This window comes from Propithecus coquereli, unplaced genomic scaffold (assembly GCF_000956105.1).
Source record: "Propithecus coquereli isolate 6110/MARCELLA unplaced genomic scaffold, Pcoq_1.0 Scaffold775, whole genome shotgun sequence".
Classification (NCBI taxonomy): domain Eukaryota; kingdom Metazoa; phylum Chordata; class Mammalia; order Primates; family Indriidae; genus Propithecus; species Propithecus coquereli.
In genome coordinates this window covers 636,541-652,399 of record NW_012153896.1, presented here as the reverse complement: position 1 = coordinate 652,399, position 15,859 = coordinate 636,541, and the positions used below count along the sequence as shown (strand labels likewise).

At 53.6% G+C, this 15,859-nt stretch overlaps 1 protein-coding gene across 1 annotated transcript; it reads left to right on the top strand.

Moving 5' to 3' along the window:
• The first annotated feature begins 711 nt into the window (after positions 1 to 711).
• Positions 712 to 12,133, top strand: FADS1 (fatty acid desaturase 1). Its single transcript, XM_012662718.1, has 12 exons — positions 712 to 1,070; positions 3,094 to 3,204; positions 3,761 to 3,958; positions 4,634 to 4,735; positions 4,843 to 4,971; positions 8,293 to 8,353; positions 9,658 to 9,734; positions 10,653 to 10,756; positions 10,949 to 11,045; positions 11,281 to 11,360; positions 11,451 to 11,576; positions 11,945 to 12,133. The coding sequence occupies exons 1-12, from the start codon at positions 867 to 869 to the stop codon at positions 11,994 to 11,996; spliced, it is 1,341 nt and encodes a 446-aa protein (XP_012518172.1). The 5' UTR covers positions 712 to 866; the 3' UTR covers positions 11,997 to 12,133.
• The last annotated feature ends 3,726 nt before the right edge of the window (positions 12,134 to 15,859 follow it).

Here is a 15,859-nt window from a genome sequence, read left to right as displayed (position 1 = left end):
TTGAGCCCAGGAGTTTGAGTTTGCGGTGAGCTATGATGATGCCACTACACTCTAGCCCCGGTCACAGAGGAAGGGAGACCCTGTCTCAAAAAAAAAAAAAAAAAAAAAGACCAGGATGTGAACTATGTCGATAGGTAGAAAAATATTAGTATTTCAGGCAGCACAAGACATGGAACAGCACAGCGAGGCGGCGGGAGTTTCCATCCATGTGGAGTCCCATCTGGAGACCCTGGGTAAGGAACCATAGCGTAAAGAAAATGCCCCTGGGCAGCCCCGCTCCCGGGACAGCCTGGGGTGCGGGACGACCCCGGCCGCAGGGAGAGCCTCCCTCCGCCCCGTGCCCTGGTCCCGGCCGCCTCTCAGCCATCCGCTCTGCCCCGACGCCTTCATGCACTCACTTACGGAGCTCCGCCCAGCTCCCGCCGCCAGCCCAGCCAGGCCCGGCCAACTCCTACTCGCACTCGGACCCTCTGCCGCCACGGGAACCGTTATTCCGACAGCGGCGCCTCCCGAGAGCCATCGCCGAGATAGCAGCCCGACGCCAGAAAGCGGAATCGGGCGGCGACGCAGGCAAGAAGCCCACCAGGGGGCGCGCGTTGGCCCCCGCCATGAGTGTCGGGGTCTCGCGGGCGTGGGGCGGGGGATCGCTCCCCGCGCCACAAGGCCCGGCCAATGGGAGCGCGCGCTGCGAGGCTCGGCGGTCCGCGCCGCGGCGCTGAAGACCCGGCCAATGGGCTGTGCTCTCCCGCCGCGCGCCAGCGGACCCGTTCCCCGAGCACGCGAGGCCGGCGCGCGCGACAGCGCGGGTGCCGAGCGCACGGTCAACAGCCCCTGCACTGCCGGCGCGTGGGGTCGGCAAGCCGGTCATGGCCCCCGGCCCGCCGGCGCCCGAGACCCCGGCCCAGGGGCCCACTCCGCGCTACTTCACCTGGGAAGAGGTGGCGCAGCGCTCCGGGCGCGAGGAACGGTGGCTTGTGATCGACCGGAAGGTGTACAACATCAGCGAGTTCACACGCCGGCACCCGGGGGGCTCCCGGGTCATCAGCCACTACGCCGGGCAGGATGCCACGGTGAGCGCTGCCATACGAGGGCACGGGAAAGGGCAGGGCCTAGCGGCCGCGGCCCGAAGCTGCTTGCGTGGGATCCGGGAAGTTCAGCACCCAGGGCCTAACTACTAATTCGGAGAAAAGCCGACAGGCGCCCGAGCATACCTGTTGCCCGCAGGTTGGGTGTCCTGCGGACACAGGATGCAAGGGCCGGAGAGGGGCTCTAGAAATTGGAGTCTGGGGAGTGGGGATGGAGGCCAGCAACATGCACACACAAACAAAGGGCTACGCTGCCCGGGCATTCCGCCTGTAGCCCGAGCCTCCGGTTTCCAGGCGTGGGCCGGACCCAGAGCTGGGCTAGGAGGGACAAGAGCAAGGATGCTGGGCGCCAGGGTCGGAGGGGTCAGTGGCCGGGAGAGGGAGTCACGTCCTGTCTCAAAGGCTGGGAGGGGGAGCGCTGCTGTGTATGGACCCAGCGCGCGCCGGGCTCCACTCGCTGGCAGGAGCGGGGAGGGAGCAAGAGAGGGGACCCCTCATGAAGATAAAGCTGAAACTGGAAAACCTGGTGAGCCCACTGCCTTGGGAACCCCTGCGCTTAGAGGACGAGGAAGGGACAGCACACGCCGGAAAGGGCAAGCAGCGCTAGCACCCTGGGGGAAATGGGAACAGCATTAGCATACACTTAGCGGGGACTTGTCCTCGAATCCTGCCGGGGAGGGGAGGGCACTCGGCCGCAGGCCAGCGGGTCTCCAGCTATTCGGCGCAGAGGACACCTGTTTGCACTCCATGGCGCTAGGCCTCTTGCGGGGTCGCGTCCCTCCTTTCCTTGGGCCTCACTGCGAGGTCAGCGTGCTCCCCAGCCCGGGTCCTGCTGCTTCTCTTTCTAGACCACTAGTCTTCAGAGCTAAGGCACCTGGCGCCTCCCTACCGGGCTGTAGTGCCAGAAAGGAGGGAGGGTTTCCCTTGCGACCTGAAAGTTGGGACGTTCCTTGGCGGCTAGTATCGTGTAGCCTCCCCACGTATCCCTCTTTGATCCTGTGCCCTGCAGCATGACCTCCTCCGGAGTTCCCATTCACTGCCCAGGCGTCCCAGAGTGCTCCTCGGGTCACCATGGTTCCCATAACATCGTTCGCAGCGGAGCTTAGACGCTGCAGGGCAAGAACCACCCCACCCTCTGACACCAGCCCGCCTAGAGGGCGAGGCTAGAGTCTGCGCTGATCACCCGGAGTGGTCACTCGAGGTGGGGGGTGGGGGGCGAGCCCAGACGGCGGCCCTTAGCGCAGGCGTGGGCTGGCGCTTGCGCAGACGGAGCAAGCACGGACGCTGGGGCTCCCGCAGTGTGGTTTGCGGCCGGGGACACCGCGGCAGGGGCTGCGATTGGTCCAGATGTGTGGTGCCACCGGACGCCGGCTCCGCCCCGTCCCCGCGCCCCGCCCCACCCGCCGGGTCTTAGATAGCTCCTGGGACCTTAGGATGTGAATCTTGAATCTTGTTGCCAGGATCCCACCTTGCATAAACAAAATTAGCCACCCTAAAGCAGGGAGTGGTCAGAGTGCTTGGCGAAATACAGAAACCTACCAGGAACGACGGCGGAGAGGAGGAGGAATACAAAAATTCCCCAGTTTGAACGTTGGATGTCTCCCTCTTTGCAGTTATGGAGAACGCTAGCTCTGAGAGAGAGGGGACTTGTTAAAAGTTCCACAAGAAAAGACTGAGAAGTCTCATTGCCCAAACCCATCCCTTCTGTTCCTTACCAGTACCTAAATCCTTGGGTAAAAGCTGTCCCCAGAGACACCTAGGGAAAGGGCCAGCCCAGGCAGGTCTTTCTGGTGGTGCCCTTCTAACTAGGACACAGATGCTGGGTGTCCTTGAGCTGTGGACACCTGGGAAAGGTCTGAGCACCCGCAAAGGGCAGCTGGCCCAGGAACACGGTCTCTGCTTCAATTTAGGTGCAGCCTTTTTGCTGGCAGGAGGATGGCCTTTGGTGTGGGCCCTCCAGGAGTTGGAGCTGCCTCTTTCACCTTTCTGTCTTTTCTCCTGCTTGCAGGACCCCTTTGTGGCGTTCCACATCAACAAGGGCCTGGTGAGGAAGTATATGAACTCCCTCCTGATTGGAGAACTGTCTCCAGAGCAGCCCAGCTTTGAGTCCACCAAGAACGTGAGACCCTGTTTGCTCTTGGGAGACTCTTGGTTGTTGGGGACAGGGAAGGGGGAGAAGGAAAGCCCAGATGGGATCACAGGTGACCACAGTCAGTAGTTCTAGGGAGGCTTGAGGTCCCTGCTTCTTTTGCATAGTCATGGGGTCACAGGTCCAAGGGAGTAGGGCTTGGAAACCTATGGCTCTCCCAAAGCTGTCACTACCATGCCTACCATCATCATCAACAACACGAGACTTATTTATTGAGCACTTCCTATGTGCCAAGCATAAACTCATAAATTCCCACACATTTACAGATGAGAAAACTGAGGCTCAGAGAGGTTAAACAACATGGCCAAGGATCACACAGTCAGTAAATGGCAGAGCAGGGACTTAAGTCAGCTTAACTCTTAGGCATGATCCTCCTGTCATCCTCATTATTGTGGTATCTCTGCCTAGGACTCTGGACTTCCCATAGCTACCTTAGTGGGAGGTCCTTGAGCCTGAGAGGGCCGTTGTCTCCAGCAGTGTTGGTTTGCAGCTGGGAAGAGTAACAGGCCCCCTTCTCCCTTCCTAGAAAGAGCTGACTGATGAGTTCCGGGAGCTGCGGGCCACGGTGGAGCAGATGGGGCTCATGAAGGCCAACCATGTGTTCTTCCTGCTGTACCTGCTGCACATCCTGCTGCTGGATGTCACTGCCTGGCTCATCCTTTGGGTCTTTGGGACATCCTTTGTGCCCTTCCTCCTCTGTGTGGTGCTGCTCAGTGCAGCGCAGGTGAGAGCCTTTGGCTTGTCAAGTGCACAGCCATGCTTAGCATCCCTGGAGAAAGCTTTTTGACCCCTTCAGAAGGCCAAGGAACCCTGCCCTCCGAGGGAGAGTTAGTGCAGGAGGAGAATGTATATTCCATTTCTGAGGCTTTTATCTGCTCATCAGCCACATGTGCATCTTCATTTCTCTCAATGCCTCTCCACCTGCTGCTCCCAGGGTTCCCTTCCTCCTATGGAATTTGTTCTCTGAAACTTCAGGTACAGGTTCTGCCACAGCCCAAGTGTGCCAAGAACAAAGATCCTGGTTTTGCTTGGTTCCCTCCCCACCATTGACATTGCCCAACATGCTAATAATGGCTGGGCCCTAATTCTTGGCTGTCAGACCCACTTGGCGAGCCTTCTCCTCATCTGTGACCCTTTTTGTATTCTGGATGCCAGTCCATCATAAGTCGTGAACTTCAGAGCTGGGAAAACTGAAGAACAGGGAAGGGATAGTGATTTACCGCAACTCACGTGTGAGTCAGTGGCAGAGCCAGAAGTAGGACCTACGTTTCCTGACTGCTGATGCACATCCCAGGCTTTGGTGGATGAAGGAAGATGGAGGGGCTGAAGGAGGCGTCGAGGTCAGTGAGAGGAACGCTGGGCTGGTGGGCTGTTGTCAGTGCTGACTTTTCTCACCCAGGCCCAGGCTGGCTGGCTGCAGCATGACTTTGGACACCTGTCAGTCTTCAGCACCTCCACGTGGAACCATCTGCTACATCATTTTGTGATTGGCCACCTGAAGGTCAGTGGGATAGGGAGGGGCCCTCTGAAACTCCAGGCAACAGAGGGCTGCTGGAGCAGGGGGGAAGGACACTAGGTTTTCATACTCGTGTCCCTGCTTTTCTGTAGGGGGCCCCCGCCAGTTGGTGGAACCACATGCACTTCCAGCACCATGCCAAGCCCAATTGCTTCCGCAAAGACCCAGACATCAACATGCATCCGTTCTTCTTTGCCTTGGGGAAGATCCTGTCTGTGGAGGTGAGCAGAGGTATCAGTGGCAAGGTCTTGGGGAAAACAGCTAGCGTGGAGGGCTTTGGGGTAAATGCCCACAATGTTGTCAGTGTGGGTAAGACGTCAAGGGCTTGGCTGGCTGGGGCCTTTGCCATTTGGAAGTTCTGCGAATCAACAGGCAGTAGACTGGGGCTGCCAGGGACAGCATCACCATCCTCCCTAGTGAGTGCAGTCAGCACATAGTTACTGCACACAAAGTACCGTGTGCTGCAGAGGATCCAGAGGATGACCAGGAGATCACTGTGTGAGCCCTGCTCATCCTAGGAGGCGGTGAGGGTACCTCCTGGGGCTGCTTTTGACCCTCCTGCCCCAGGAAGTCACCCCCTGCACTTGGTATTGCTCTCAACACTTGGATCTCCTACTTGTCAGTCATCCCTGTCGCCTGATGTCCAGAACACAGATAGGACTGTCTTACTCTTCTTGTGACACCGAGTGCCTGGAACATTTCACTCGCCGAGTGCTTCCCACCCTTCTGATCCCAGCCTGACTTCCGTGGTGGTCAGCATTGGGTTTGAGCAGAAATCATAACATAGTGCTGAAGGAAGAATGTCTGGGGGTAGAGATCTGGTGAGCTTTTAGTGAGCATCAGGCAATGGAAGATTCTGAAAGGTGAGCAGAGTTCTTTGAAAAGTAAATTTAAAACCCTGTGTCCCAAGGCTCCAGGCTACAGTTAGAGTTCTGCCAGGTCCCCCTCCCCAAATCTGTGACATTTCAGCTTGCCAGGAATTAAACTATTGTTAAACGCATTTCAGTTCGAGGCATGAGTTCAAGGTAGCCTGGCTCTGTCCTCCGCTCCGGCCGTGAGAACTCTGTGGGAAAGGCCTTGGCAACACTGGCTGTCCTGACATGAGGAGCTCATAGTTTGAGGTTCATGCCGAACCTGTCCATAATGTTCCAGTTTTTCTACCTCCTGAACGTGGCTTCTTGGGTTTGTTACATGTCCAACTGCAACACTGAGTCACCAGCCCTGACCCCCAGCCTGGCTCGGTTGGCTGCTTCAAGGGCGGCGTGGTTATTTACTGGGCAGTAGTACTTCCATTGTCACTACAGGGGGTTAAAAAAAACAGGAGGGGCAGCTAAGTGGCAGGGAACCATCTCACACCACTACCTTATTGCTTCTTGGTACTCAGGTATTCTGTCTGCAGACATGAAAGATAGAGAATGATCTGGGACCCAAAATAGCCTTTTGTTCTTTTTTCTCCCCGCTAGCTCTGAGGCTGGGGATAGGCTGCATGTTAGTGAATCCCTAGGCTGTCAGCTGCTTGGGGCTCGCGTCAGTCCCTCAGGGTACAGCTTAACTGGATCCTGATGCCTGTGCTGACCCCGTGACTTCCACCCCTATGCCTCCCAGCTCTCCTGGAGGACAAGGAGGTGTAGGGGACACTTTGCTCTAAGTAGAACCCTTCTGACGGAGAGTCTAAACACAATGGGGCAAAGTTACTAGGATCATATTGGCATTTGGTTGCCGTTCAAGGAGGCAGCAATGGACGGGGCTCCTTTTCATAACAGTTCCAAGATAGGAGGCCAGGGTTCTGCCCCACCCACCCCACCAAACAAGAAGGGTGCTTCTCTTTCAGTTTCCCCCTCAGCTAATGTTGATTAGGATGGGGTGACTGTCACCACCACATCTAGCTCACCAGCAAGCCTTGCTCACGCTCTCTCCGAAGCACATCCCAAACCCGCTGACTTCACTAGCTCCACCGCTCTGCCTCCCCCGGCCTGGTCCAGCTCTGGTCTTTATTAGCTCCAGCCTCCTCCCCGAAACTATACCCGCCCCTATAATTCTCTTCACCTCTAGCCAGAGTGAGCCTTTTGAAGTGCCAAGCAGATCATGCCACATCTGTTGAAAACCTTCCATTGACTTCTCGTTGCCATTGAAATAAAACCCAAACTCCCTACGATGGTCTTACCAAGGCCTTCTAGGGCCCTGTGTGATCTGGCCCCTCCCTAGGTTTCTGGTCTTCTCACCCTCCCGTTGCTTCCTGTCGCCTGAGCGTCCGGGAGCCTCTGTGCTGGCCATTCGTCTGCTTTGAATGCTCCTCCACTGCGTGTCTGCACTGCTGGCCCTTCTCATCAGTCAGGTCTCGCTGCAGACGGCAGCACCTGAGGGAGGCTGTGTCTGGCCACCCGTGCTGCCTCCCTCACTTTCTGTCCTGTTTTCCTCTTTTTAATCTGTGAACTACCTTGAGCTCTGTTGACAACTTTATCACTGGTTTCCTCTCCTCAGGTTGTAGGCTATGAGGGTAGGAACTGCGTATTGTTCACCTCTCTATCGTCAGTAGCTAGAACGCGCCAGGCACACAGTAGGCGCTCAAGTACTTGTTGAATGAATCAGTGAATGTGGAAAGAATGCTAAAGTGACTCGCACAGAATAAGCTCTCAGTAAATGGCCTGTGAACACAGAGGGCGGACGCATGGAAGGACGAGCTGGCATTCTGCTCTGCAGTCAGGTGCTCCTCTTGTGCCCTTGTGGTTGTCTGGTCGCCTGAACTAGTTGGGGCAAGAGATACAGAAGGAGCCGTGGAGTGACAGCAGAGCTCTGCTGTCGTGTTTCTGTGAGCCCACGCTAGGGGTTCTGGGTTGACTGGTTGTCCTGGCAGTCCCAGCCTGTCTGTTCAGCAGCTGGGCTTACAAAATGACCATCACCTGGACTGGGGAAAACTTTGCCCGGAACCTTCAGATTGCCAAGTTGTTCTTGGTATCCTTTCCACAAATATTTGCCAAACTTTGCTTAGCTTTCAAGAGATTCTGTAAAGTTCATGAGACCAAAAGATTTTTTTTTTAATTTCAGGGTATTATGAGGGTACAGACATTTTGGTTACGAGACCAAAAGATTTTGATGGGGAGGATTAGAGCTGGATACAGCAGGAATATTTAATGTGTATAGGGATAGATTATGGTTGTCCACGGAGAGTCTGATGTCAGAAACGTACCAGATGGGAGAAAGGAAGGGGGAGGACAGTGAAGCCTGGAAACCTCATTACAAAGGTGTCTCTGGATGAACACAGGGAGTCCTCAGGACCTATCGACTGCGCTGTGCACGCCCCTCATGTAGGCGTGGCCGTCGAGCCGCAGGCCATGGCGTGGCACACTTGTAGAGCACAGCCCGGTGCTTCATGCTCCGTGTGCTGGAGGTAAGGCTGGGCCCGCCGGAGCCTTCCAGTAGCACCAGCAAGCTGACAGCTCTGCAGTAGGCCCACACTTCCAAGCAGGGAAAAACTAAGGTCACAGGAGAAGGGAAACAGGTGACTGGTCTATAGATGCTGATTTGTTTGCTCTTCTTTATAGCTTGGTAAACAGAAGAAGAAGTACATGCCGTACAACCACCAACACAAATACTTCTTTCTGAGTGAGTGTCCTCGTCCCACACGGGGGAGCTGGCTTGGGAGGGGGTGCTGAAGGGAATGAGGAGGAAATGGCTCTCCAAGGGATAGTGGTATGTTAGGGAAGGAGGCTGGGAGAAGCACCCCAACCCCAACCCCAGTTACTCCCTGCATGGGAGCAGTTTGCCCTCTCGGCTGAGCAAAGGCAACAATTAGGCTGATGTTTGGTCATTTGGTTGGGGGGCAGACCTCATCTTAAACCTTGTCAAACAGAGACCTGGGCCACGGTGACCTAGCTGAGTCTAGTCCAACTCCCAGGGGAGCAAAGGTACAGATAGCTCTGGGAGGCGGCGGCGGAAGAGCTATTAGAACTGAGAAGAAGACATTTCTGTGGTTGTCTTAAGCACTTTTTGAGGACTGCTGTACATTCCCTGCTTTACAAGTCTGCTCCATAATGCTCAAAATTTGAGCTTTAAAACTCCTTTAAAATTTCAAATTTTAAAAGGAAGGGAAGGAAGGATTTCACTGATCCCATTTTAATTTGAAGGAATTTCTCCTAACTGCTTATTACCAACTATCCCTACTAGAGAAAGGTGGATGGGGCAGAAGGGTGGAGAAGAGACCTCTGGAAGAAAGAATTTAGAATCCATGGCACCTCAAGATAGCGGAGCCGTGGTGGGCATGGCAGAGCAGGGGGTCATAGGCAGCATTAGGTCCTGCAGGGAAGAGATACAGAACAGGAAATGGGGCAGCATGTGGGATGACACCCACCTCTTCAACTCCCAGTTTTTTTCAAAAGAAGCCCTCTGTTCCTTCCCACAGCCGACCTCGAGGGCTCCAGGTTGGGGTGGCACAAGCCCATCTCCCTGGTCCACAGAAGGGAGCTGCTCCTCCTGGGCCCTCCCCCCACGCATGCTGCCTTGCTTCTGCCGCCTCAGCCGGGACGCAGGGCCAATGACTGCAGGGACGGGCCTAGTGCCAGTAGGAAGGCCCTGGCCAAGGCAACACAGGGAGCATTTTAAGGACATGGGAGCAGAGCAAGTCCCACACGTGGAGCCGCTTGTTCTGCTGGAAGCTGGAAGAGTGCCACTCCCTCCCCTCACACTCGGGGCACTGTCTAGGGAGATTTCTCCTTGTCTAGACTTGCATTTGTGCCCGCCTTCAGTGCCTGCTGGTTCCAGTGGATCGAGGAGTGCTCAGGCAGCTGGAGAGGCGGCAGGGGATGGCGGAGGAGGCAGCCCATGCTGGAGGCTGTCTCTCCAGCACCAGCCAGCCCTTTCCTGACCCTCATGTAGCTCACGCCCCCTCCCTGTCTCTATTTCTTCCCCAGTTGGGCCCCCAGCCTTGCTGCCTCTCTACTTCCAGTGGTATATTTTCTATTTTGTTATCCAGCGGAAGAAGTGGGTGGTGAGTATCAATGGCCAAAGGTCCCACATCCTGTCTCCAGTACCCAGACAGGGGCAAAATAGGTTTTCCTGGGGAAACTGAGACTGACTTCAGGCCTAATTTAGAGCAAAATAATAGAACCAGGTATAGATTCTCCTTATCTCTAAGTGGGATGAAATGATTTGGGCTTAGCAGGCATCCGGCCTCTCAGTGCCTAATGCCGTGCAGCCAGCATCTCCTGAGGTTCTCGTGCTGGGCATGATGCCAGGGCCAGGCTGGGGACAGGGAAGGCGAGTGGGAAACAGTACCTATTCTCACGAAACTTCTGATGAGGCAGACGTGGTTGTTAGCAGAGAAGAGATACAGGCAAAAGGTTCTGGGGATTCCAAAAGGGGCTTGACTGCACCTGGCCTTGTGAAGTCACTTTTCTAGCTGGCCTTAGGATAGGCAGTTGACAGGCAGAGGTGGGCCAGGGGGAGGATGGACTCTGAGCAGAGAAGCTGGGAAGTGAGGGGTGAGTTTGGCCACTAGACTTACCATGGAAGACTCAGCTGTTGGGGGAAGAGTAAGGTGTTCGGTTCAGTGTGCAGAAGAGTGACTGGAGTTTTGATCAGGGCACTAGCATGGACTGAGGCCTGGTCCTGGAAGAGTCATTTGGTGGCATGCTGAACGGTTCAGATGGTTGGGAGGAGCTGAAGGCAGGGAGACCCTGTAGGCCTTGCTATTTGTGAAAGTGACAGACAAGGAGGGCTGGGAGGTGCCACTAGGACTGGAAGAAAGGAGCAGTGGCACTAGATACTGTAGGATTGGGCCACCGAGAGGAGAAGCTGAAAACGAGCAACTACCAGGAGAATGGCTGCAGCGTGCGAAGAGATGGGTGAAGTGAGAGCAAGAGGAGCTGCGCTGTGGCTAAAACACCCTCTGCCTTGCTCACGACAGGACCTGGCCTGGATGATCACCTTCTACGTCCGCATCTTCCTCACTTATGTGCCGCTGCTGGGGCTGAAAGGCTTCCTAGTCCTAGGCCTCTTCTTCATGGTCAGGTAGTGTACGACGGGGATCGGGGATTGGTGAAGGAAAGCAGGATGGTGGGGGGTGACCAGTCTGACCTGGGGCCTGTGCCGGGACTTTGGGTCGCAGGGGGTGTTTCAGGAGTTGGCTCAGGAAGGTAGATAGGCTAGAAGGGAAGCGACAACTCTGGGCTCTGCTATACTGTTTCTGTCTGTGTGCAACAGGTTCCTGGAAAGCAACTGGTTTGTGTGGGTGACACAGATGAACCACATCCCCATGCACATTGATCACGACCGGAACAAGGACTGGGTCTCCACCCAGGTAAGGGACGGTCACTCACAACAGCTAGGCATAACACAACTAACGAAAAGGGCGGCTGGGTAAGAGTAATTGTAAAAAAAAAAAGAAAAGAAAAAGGAATAAAGGTCCCCCAGCAGCATTTCCTCCTTAGCTGAGGCTCTCTGCTGCCACTCTGAGGGGAGTGAGCAGGACGGTCCCAGGCCCCCGCCAGCCTGACCTTGAGTAGGCTGGGCAAAAGCTGGGTCTTTTCCTCCAGCTCCAGGCAACATGCAACGTCCACAAGTCTGCCTTCAACGACTGGTTCAGTGGACACCTCAACTTCCAGATTGAGCACCAGTGAGTAAGGGGAGCTGGGGAGCGTGTGGCGGGGGACAGCAGGTGGGAGCAGAGGAGCAGGAGCCACTGACTCTCCTGTTCTCCCTGAAGTCTTTTTCCCATGATGCCCCGACACAATTACCACAAAGTGGCTCCCTTGGTGCGGTCCCTGTGTGCCAAGCATGGCATAAAGTACCAGTCCAAGCCCCTGCTCTCAGCCTTCGCCGACATTGTCCAGTGAGTATCTGAGCCCAGGACTGTGGCCGGTAGGGAGGGAAGAGGGCAGGACAGTGGGAACGGTGGTGATGCATGGGGTGGGGGTGACAGGGTTTTCCCAGTCGTCTGCAGTGGAGATCACCAAGGCAAAGGCAGGGTGCTCTGTTGGTCCTGTGGCCAGGTCAGGCCTGTGCCCTCACTGGGCTTCCCCTCGGTGCCATGGCCCAAGCCAGTTTCTCAGAAGCAAAGGGGAGGGAGGGAAGCCGCTACATGGAAGAGGCCTTCAGTCATGGGGCTCAGCCTCTGTCTGTAAGAACCGCACTGCTCCATGGCTGGTGGGCCCAGCTCTGCCTGTCTCCCTCCCTGTCTGCTCCATTTTGTCCCTGCAGCTCACTGAAGGAGTCGGGGCAGCTCTGGCTGGATGCCTATCTTCACCAGTAACAGCAGCGCCCCCTGCCCCACGTGGAAGAGGAAGAGGAGGACTCTGGAGCCAAAGCAGAGTGGAGCTTGAGGGACAATGCCACTACAATTCTAATGTTCAGAAGGGGGTGGGTTTGGGGGTATAAAGGCTCTTGCTCCAGCCTCTCCCTTCTATTCTCTAGGCAGAGATCTGAAGAGGTGTGAGGGGGACACACAAGTCCCCCAGAAGGAAGGAAGGAGCTGTTGGGGCAGGGACGTGAGATGGTTTTATCGTTTCCTTTTTCTGGCTTGGCAGATGCAGGTGGCTGGTGAGCAAAGGGAACCAGGAGGGTATTAGAAGAGGGGGACCGACTGAGGCCAGAGTCAGGAAGGTTTAGCACTAAAGCTCCACTCATATGAACGGTGAGCTCATCTCCCTGGTCCACTTCTCCACCCTCACTTGAAAACCTCAGAGGGATGGAACAACTGAACCTTTTGAGCAAGATTTAGAAAGGAAGCATTAACACTTAGAATTCTGGGTTGGCTGGGCATGGTGGCTCATGCCTGTAATCCTCGTACTCTGGGAGGCCGATGTGGGAGGATCGCTTGAGGTCAGGAGTTTGACACCAGCCTGAGCAAGAGCGAGACCCTGTCTCTACCAAAAATAGAAAAATTAGCCAGGTGTGGTGGCTCGCACCTGTAGTCCCAGCTACTCAGGGGCTGAGGCAAGAGGATCGCTTGAGCCCAGGAGTTTGAGGTTGCGGTGAGCTATGATGACGCCACTGCAGTCTACCTAAGATGACAGCGAGACTTTGTCTCCAAAAAAAACCACTTAGAATTCTGGGGCCCGGTATAACAGTGCCAGGGAGCTCAGCTCACTGCCCAAGGCTAGTTGTGACCTAGGTCTGCCTCAGGCTGATGGGAGAAGCCATTTTCCAGTTTCAGGAGCAGGCAGGGCAAAGGCCCTAAAGGATCCTGGCGCCACTGATTTCGGTCTATTCCATCCAGGGTCTAGAAGGAACACTAGGTCCTAGCTCTTGCCAGAACAGATGGTAGAGAGAGTTGCTGGCTTCACCTCTTCTTTCACTTCTTCAGCCACCCTCTACGTAACAGAAGAGGACTGAGTCTGCTTCTCGCTCCGCAGCAATGGAGCAGATGTGGCAGCTGTCCTCCCTAGAAACAGATGGGGCACCCAGTGGTTCCCGTTTGCTTCCCAACCTGCAATTCCAAGTTCAATAAAACAGCAGTGAGTGAGCACAAGTGATCAGATTGGGAGATGCTAATTACCAGTCACAAGAAAAGACACGAGTTTCAGTCGTAGGGAGTGTAAGGGCTATAAGCAGAAACTTTCTATAAACTGAATTACGTTACAGCATTATTTTTGAGCAGGAGCAGTGGGTTAAATATAATCAGTTTATATAGTTCTAAATCAGAAATGGGGAGATTAAGGTAGTAGGTTATCAGAACTTACTAACATTAGTGTCATTAAAGTTGGTATTCAACCCCCCCACTGCTAAATTTGACTGGCTTTCCAAAAATATAAAAAAATTTTCAAAAAAGAAATAGGAAGATTAAAAATACAGTAACATTTGTGATCGCTATTGCTGTAGCTAGGTGTCTTAGTCTGTCCACTCTTGTTCAGGTATCTTATTCTTCTGCAGACCAGATAGGAATTTAGGATGACTTCTTACAAACCACATCCATGTGACACTAAAATACAATTTTTTAATTTTCTGGATTTTAAAAGATAAAAACAGTTTAAGCCATCTCTGCAGAGTGGGAACACAGGAATATGCCCTGGAGTCTTGCCCTCACTCCCAGGCCCACAGCCTTTCAGTCCAGGTGAGGGGGATTATTTCTTTGCCTGTTCAGCAGCCTCTACTGTTGGCATATTGACCATTTTCGACACTGCAAGAAGAGAACCTCACCCTAGAAGGAAAAAGCAGAGCCCATGTGTAGTTTTGGGAGGGAACAGCAGACCACCAAGGAGATGAAGGTCCTAAGGCACCTTGGGATAGGGTTAGAGGCACCACATGCAGACAGGCTGTCAGGATTACTTAGAAGTTTGTCAAAACCAAGACAGGGGTGTGGAGGGGGAATACAGTTGGGGAACAGGTTGCAGAAGAGTTCAGAGCTTTTCCATTTGGGCAGATTTTGCCTGGCTGGAGAATCTGGTTTAAAATAGCCTGGGTCAAAAAATTAGAAGCAGAATTGAAGAGTTCTACTTTCTTGGCTTCCTCACTCCAAAACAGGTGCCATTTCTTCCCCATTCCTCTGTTCCCTGACACCTAAGGTTTGGATGTGGTGTCACCAGCCTGTCAAGCCAACTGGCTTTGGGCCCAGGCTACCCAATCTAAGCAAACACCGGTGAGACTCTACTGAGCCAAGACTGGGTTCTCAAAGCACCTGCACCACTGTGGCCTTCTCTCCTCAGCCTATAGCACTATGGTCTCTCATGGCCACAAAGGGACACATCAGTGACAAAAGGCTCAGAGTGTTACAGAGGTAAAATGAATAATCTCAAATCTACCGACAGATGAGAAAATGGGCCTACAGAGGAAAAGTTACCTTGGTCACAGATCATGGCAGAACTAACATTTGAACTTGCATTTTTACAACTTCAACTTCTACGTTTATCTTTGTTACTTTCATCTTTCTATTACCTGGCCAGAGGCATTTCCTTTAATCAGGCCTGATATGAGTATCCCTTTTGTGTGTGCCAATTTTGTTACATCCTGTTGAAGTAGAGCAAGAAAATAAAAGTTAATTTTGACCAATTGAAGGCTGTTCATTTGTAACCCATGATGCTCATCTGTTTTGTGTACACAGGATTCCCTGGTGCTCGACTACAAGTTACTGTTCACCTCTGTGCTGTAACTGCTTTCTGAACTGCTTTCTGAATCACTGCAGACCCCTTTGTGTAAGTCCCCTGGGCAGAGGAAGGAAGGCACATAAAGACCCTCTAGAAAACACCAAGACAAGGGTGGCAAGGAAGAACAAGTCCTTCCCACGACACCCCTGTGTTCAAATGCAAGGTTGCCTAGATAGACTTGCCAGGTTTCAATGCCGTCATCCTTTTATCCTTCAGTTTTCCATTTTGAATCATTTTCTCTTTTTACTTTTCAACTCATTTCTAGGAAGTTTCCAAATGGTTAGTCCCCGAGAGTCCTATTTGCCTAAATCTTTCTCTGCAAGCACAGCGCCTCAGAGCTGGACTACAGAGCAATTCCTCTTAACCTTCCATCCTACCAGAGCAGCTCTCCTGAGCAAAAACACAACATTTGGAGGCATAACTGACTTTCCCTGAAGTGTGCTCATACAGTTAGATTAACAAACTCTAGAAAAGATCAAGCAACTCAGCCTCGAAAAACAAACTACTACATGCTTGACTACCACAGGGTACAAGCCCTTAATTACAATTAGGGGCACTGAGGTGGTAACTCTTAAGAAATCTTACCATCACGGAAGACCTATCGCCATCACCGCAGGTTTAGAATCAAACTACCTGAATCAGAAAATGTAGCTCAAATGAGTTGTATGGCTTGGTTCAACCTGGGGAAACGTTTCATTTGTCATCAACTGTGAGGAGTAGAGCAGTGAACAAAACTAAGCTCCCTGCCCTCAGGATAGAACTTTTTGTCTCCACCAGTGATTTTCAAAAGAGTGCCCTAATGATGAGGCTGTTGCAAGGGAGACAATATTCCGTTCTTGCTTCAACCAGAGGCGCTCTTGTTTTTTTGAGACAGAGCCTCACTCTGTTGCCCGGGCTAGAGTGCCGTGGCGTCAGCCTAGCTCACAGCAACCTCCAACTCCTGGGCTTAAGCGATCCTCCTGCCTCAGCCTCCCGAGTAGCTGGGACTATAGGCATGCGCCACCATGTCCGGCTAATTTTTTCTATATATTTT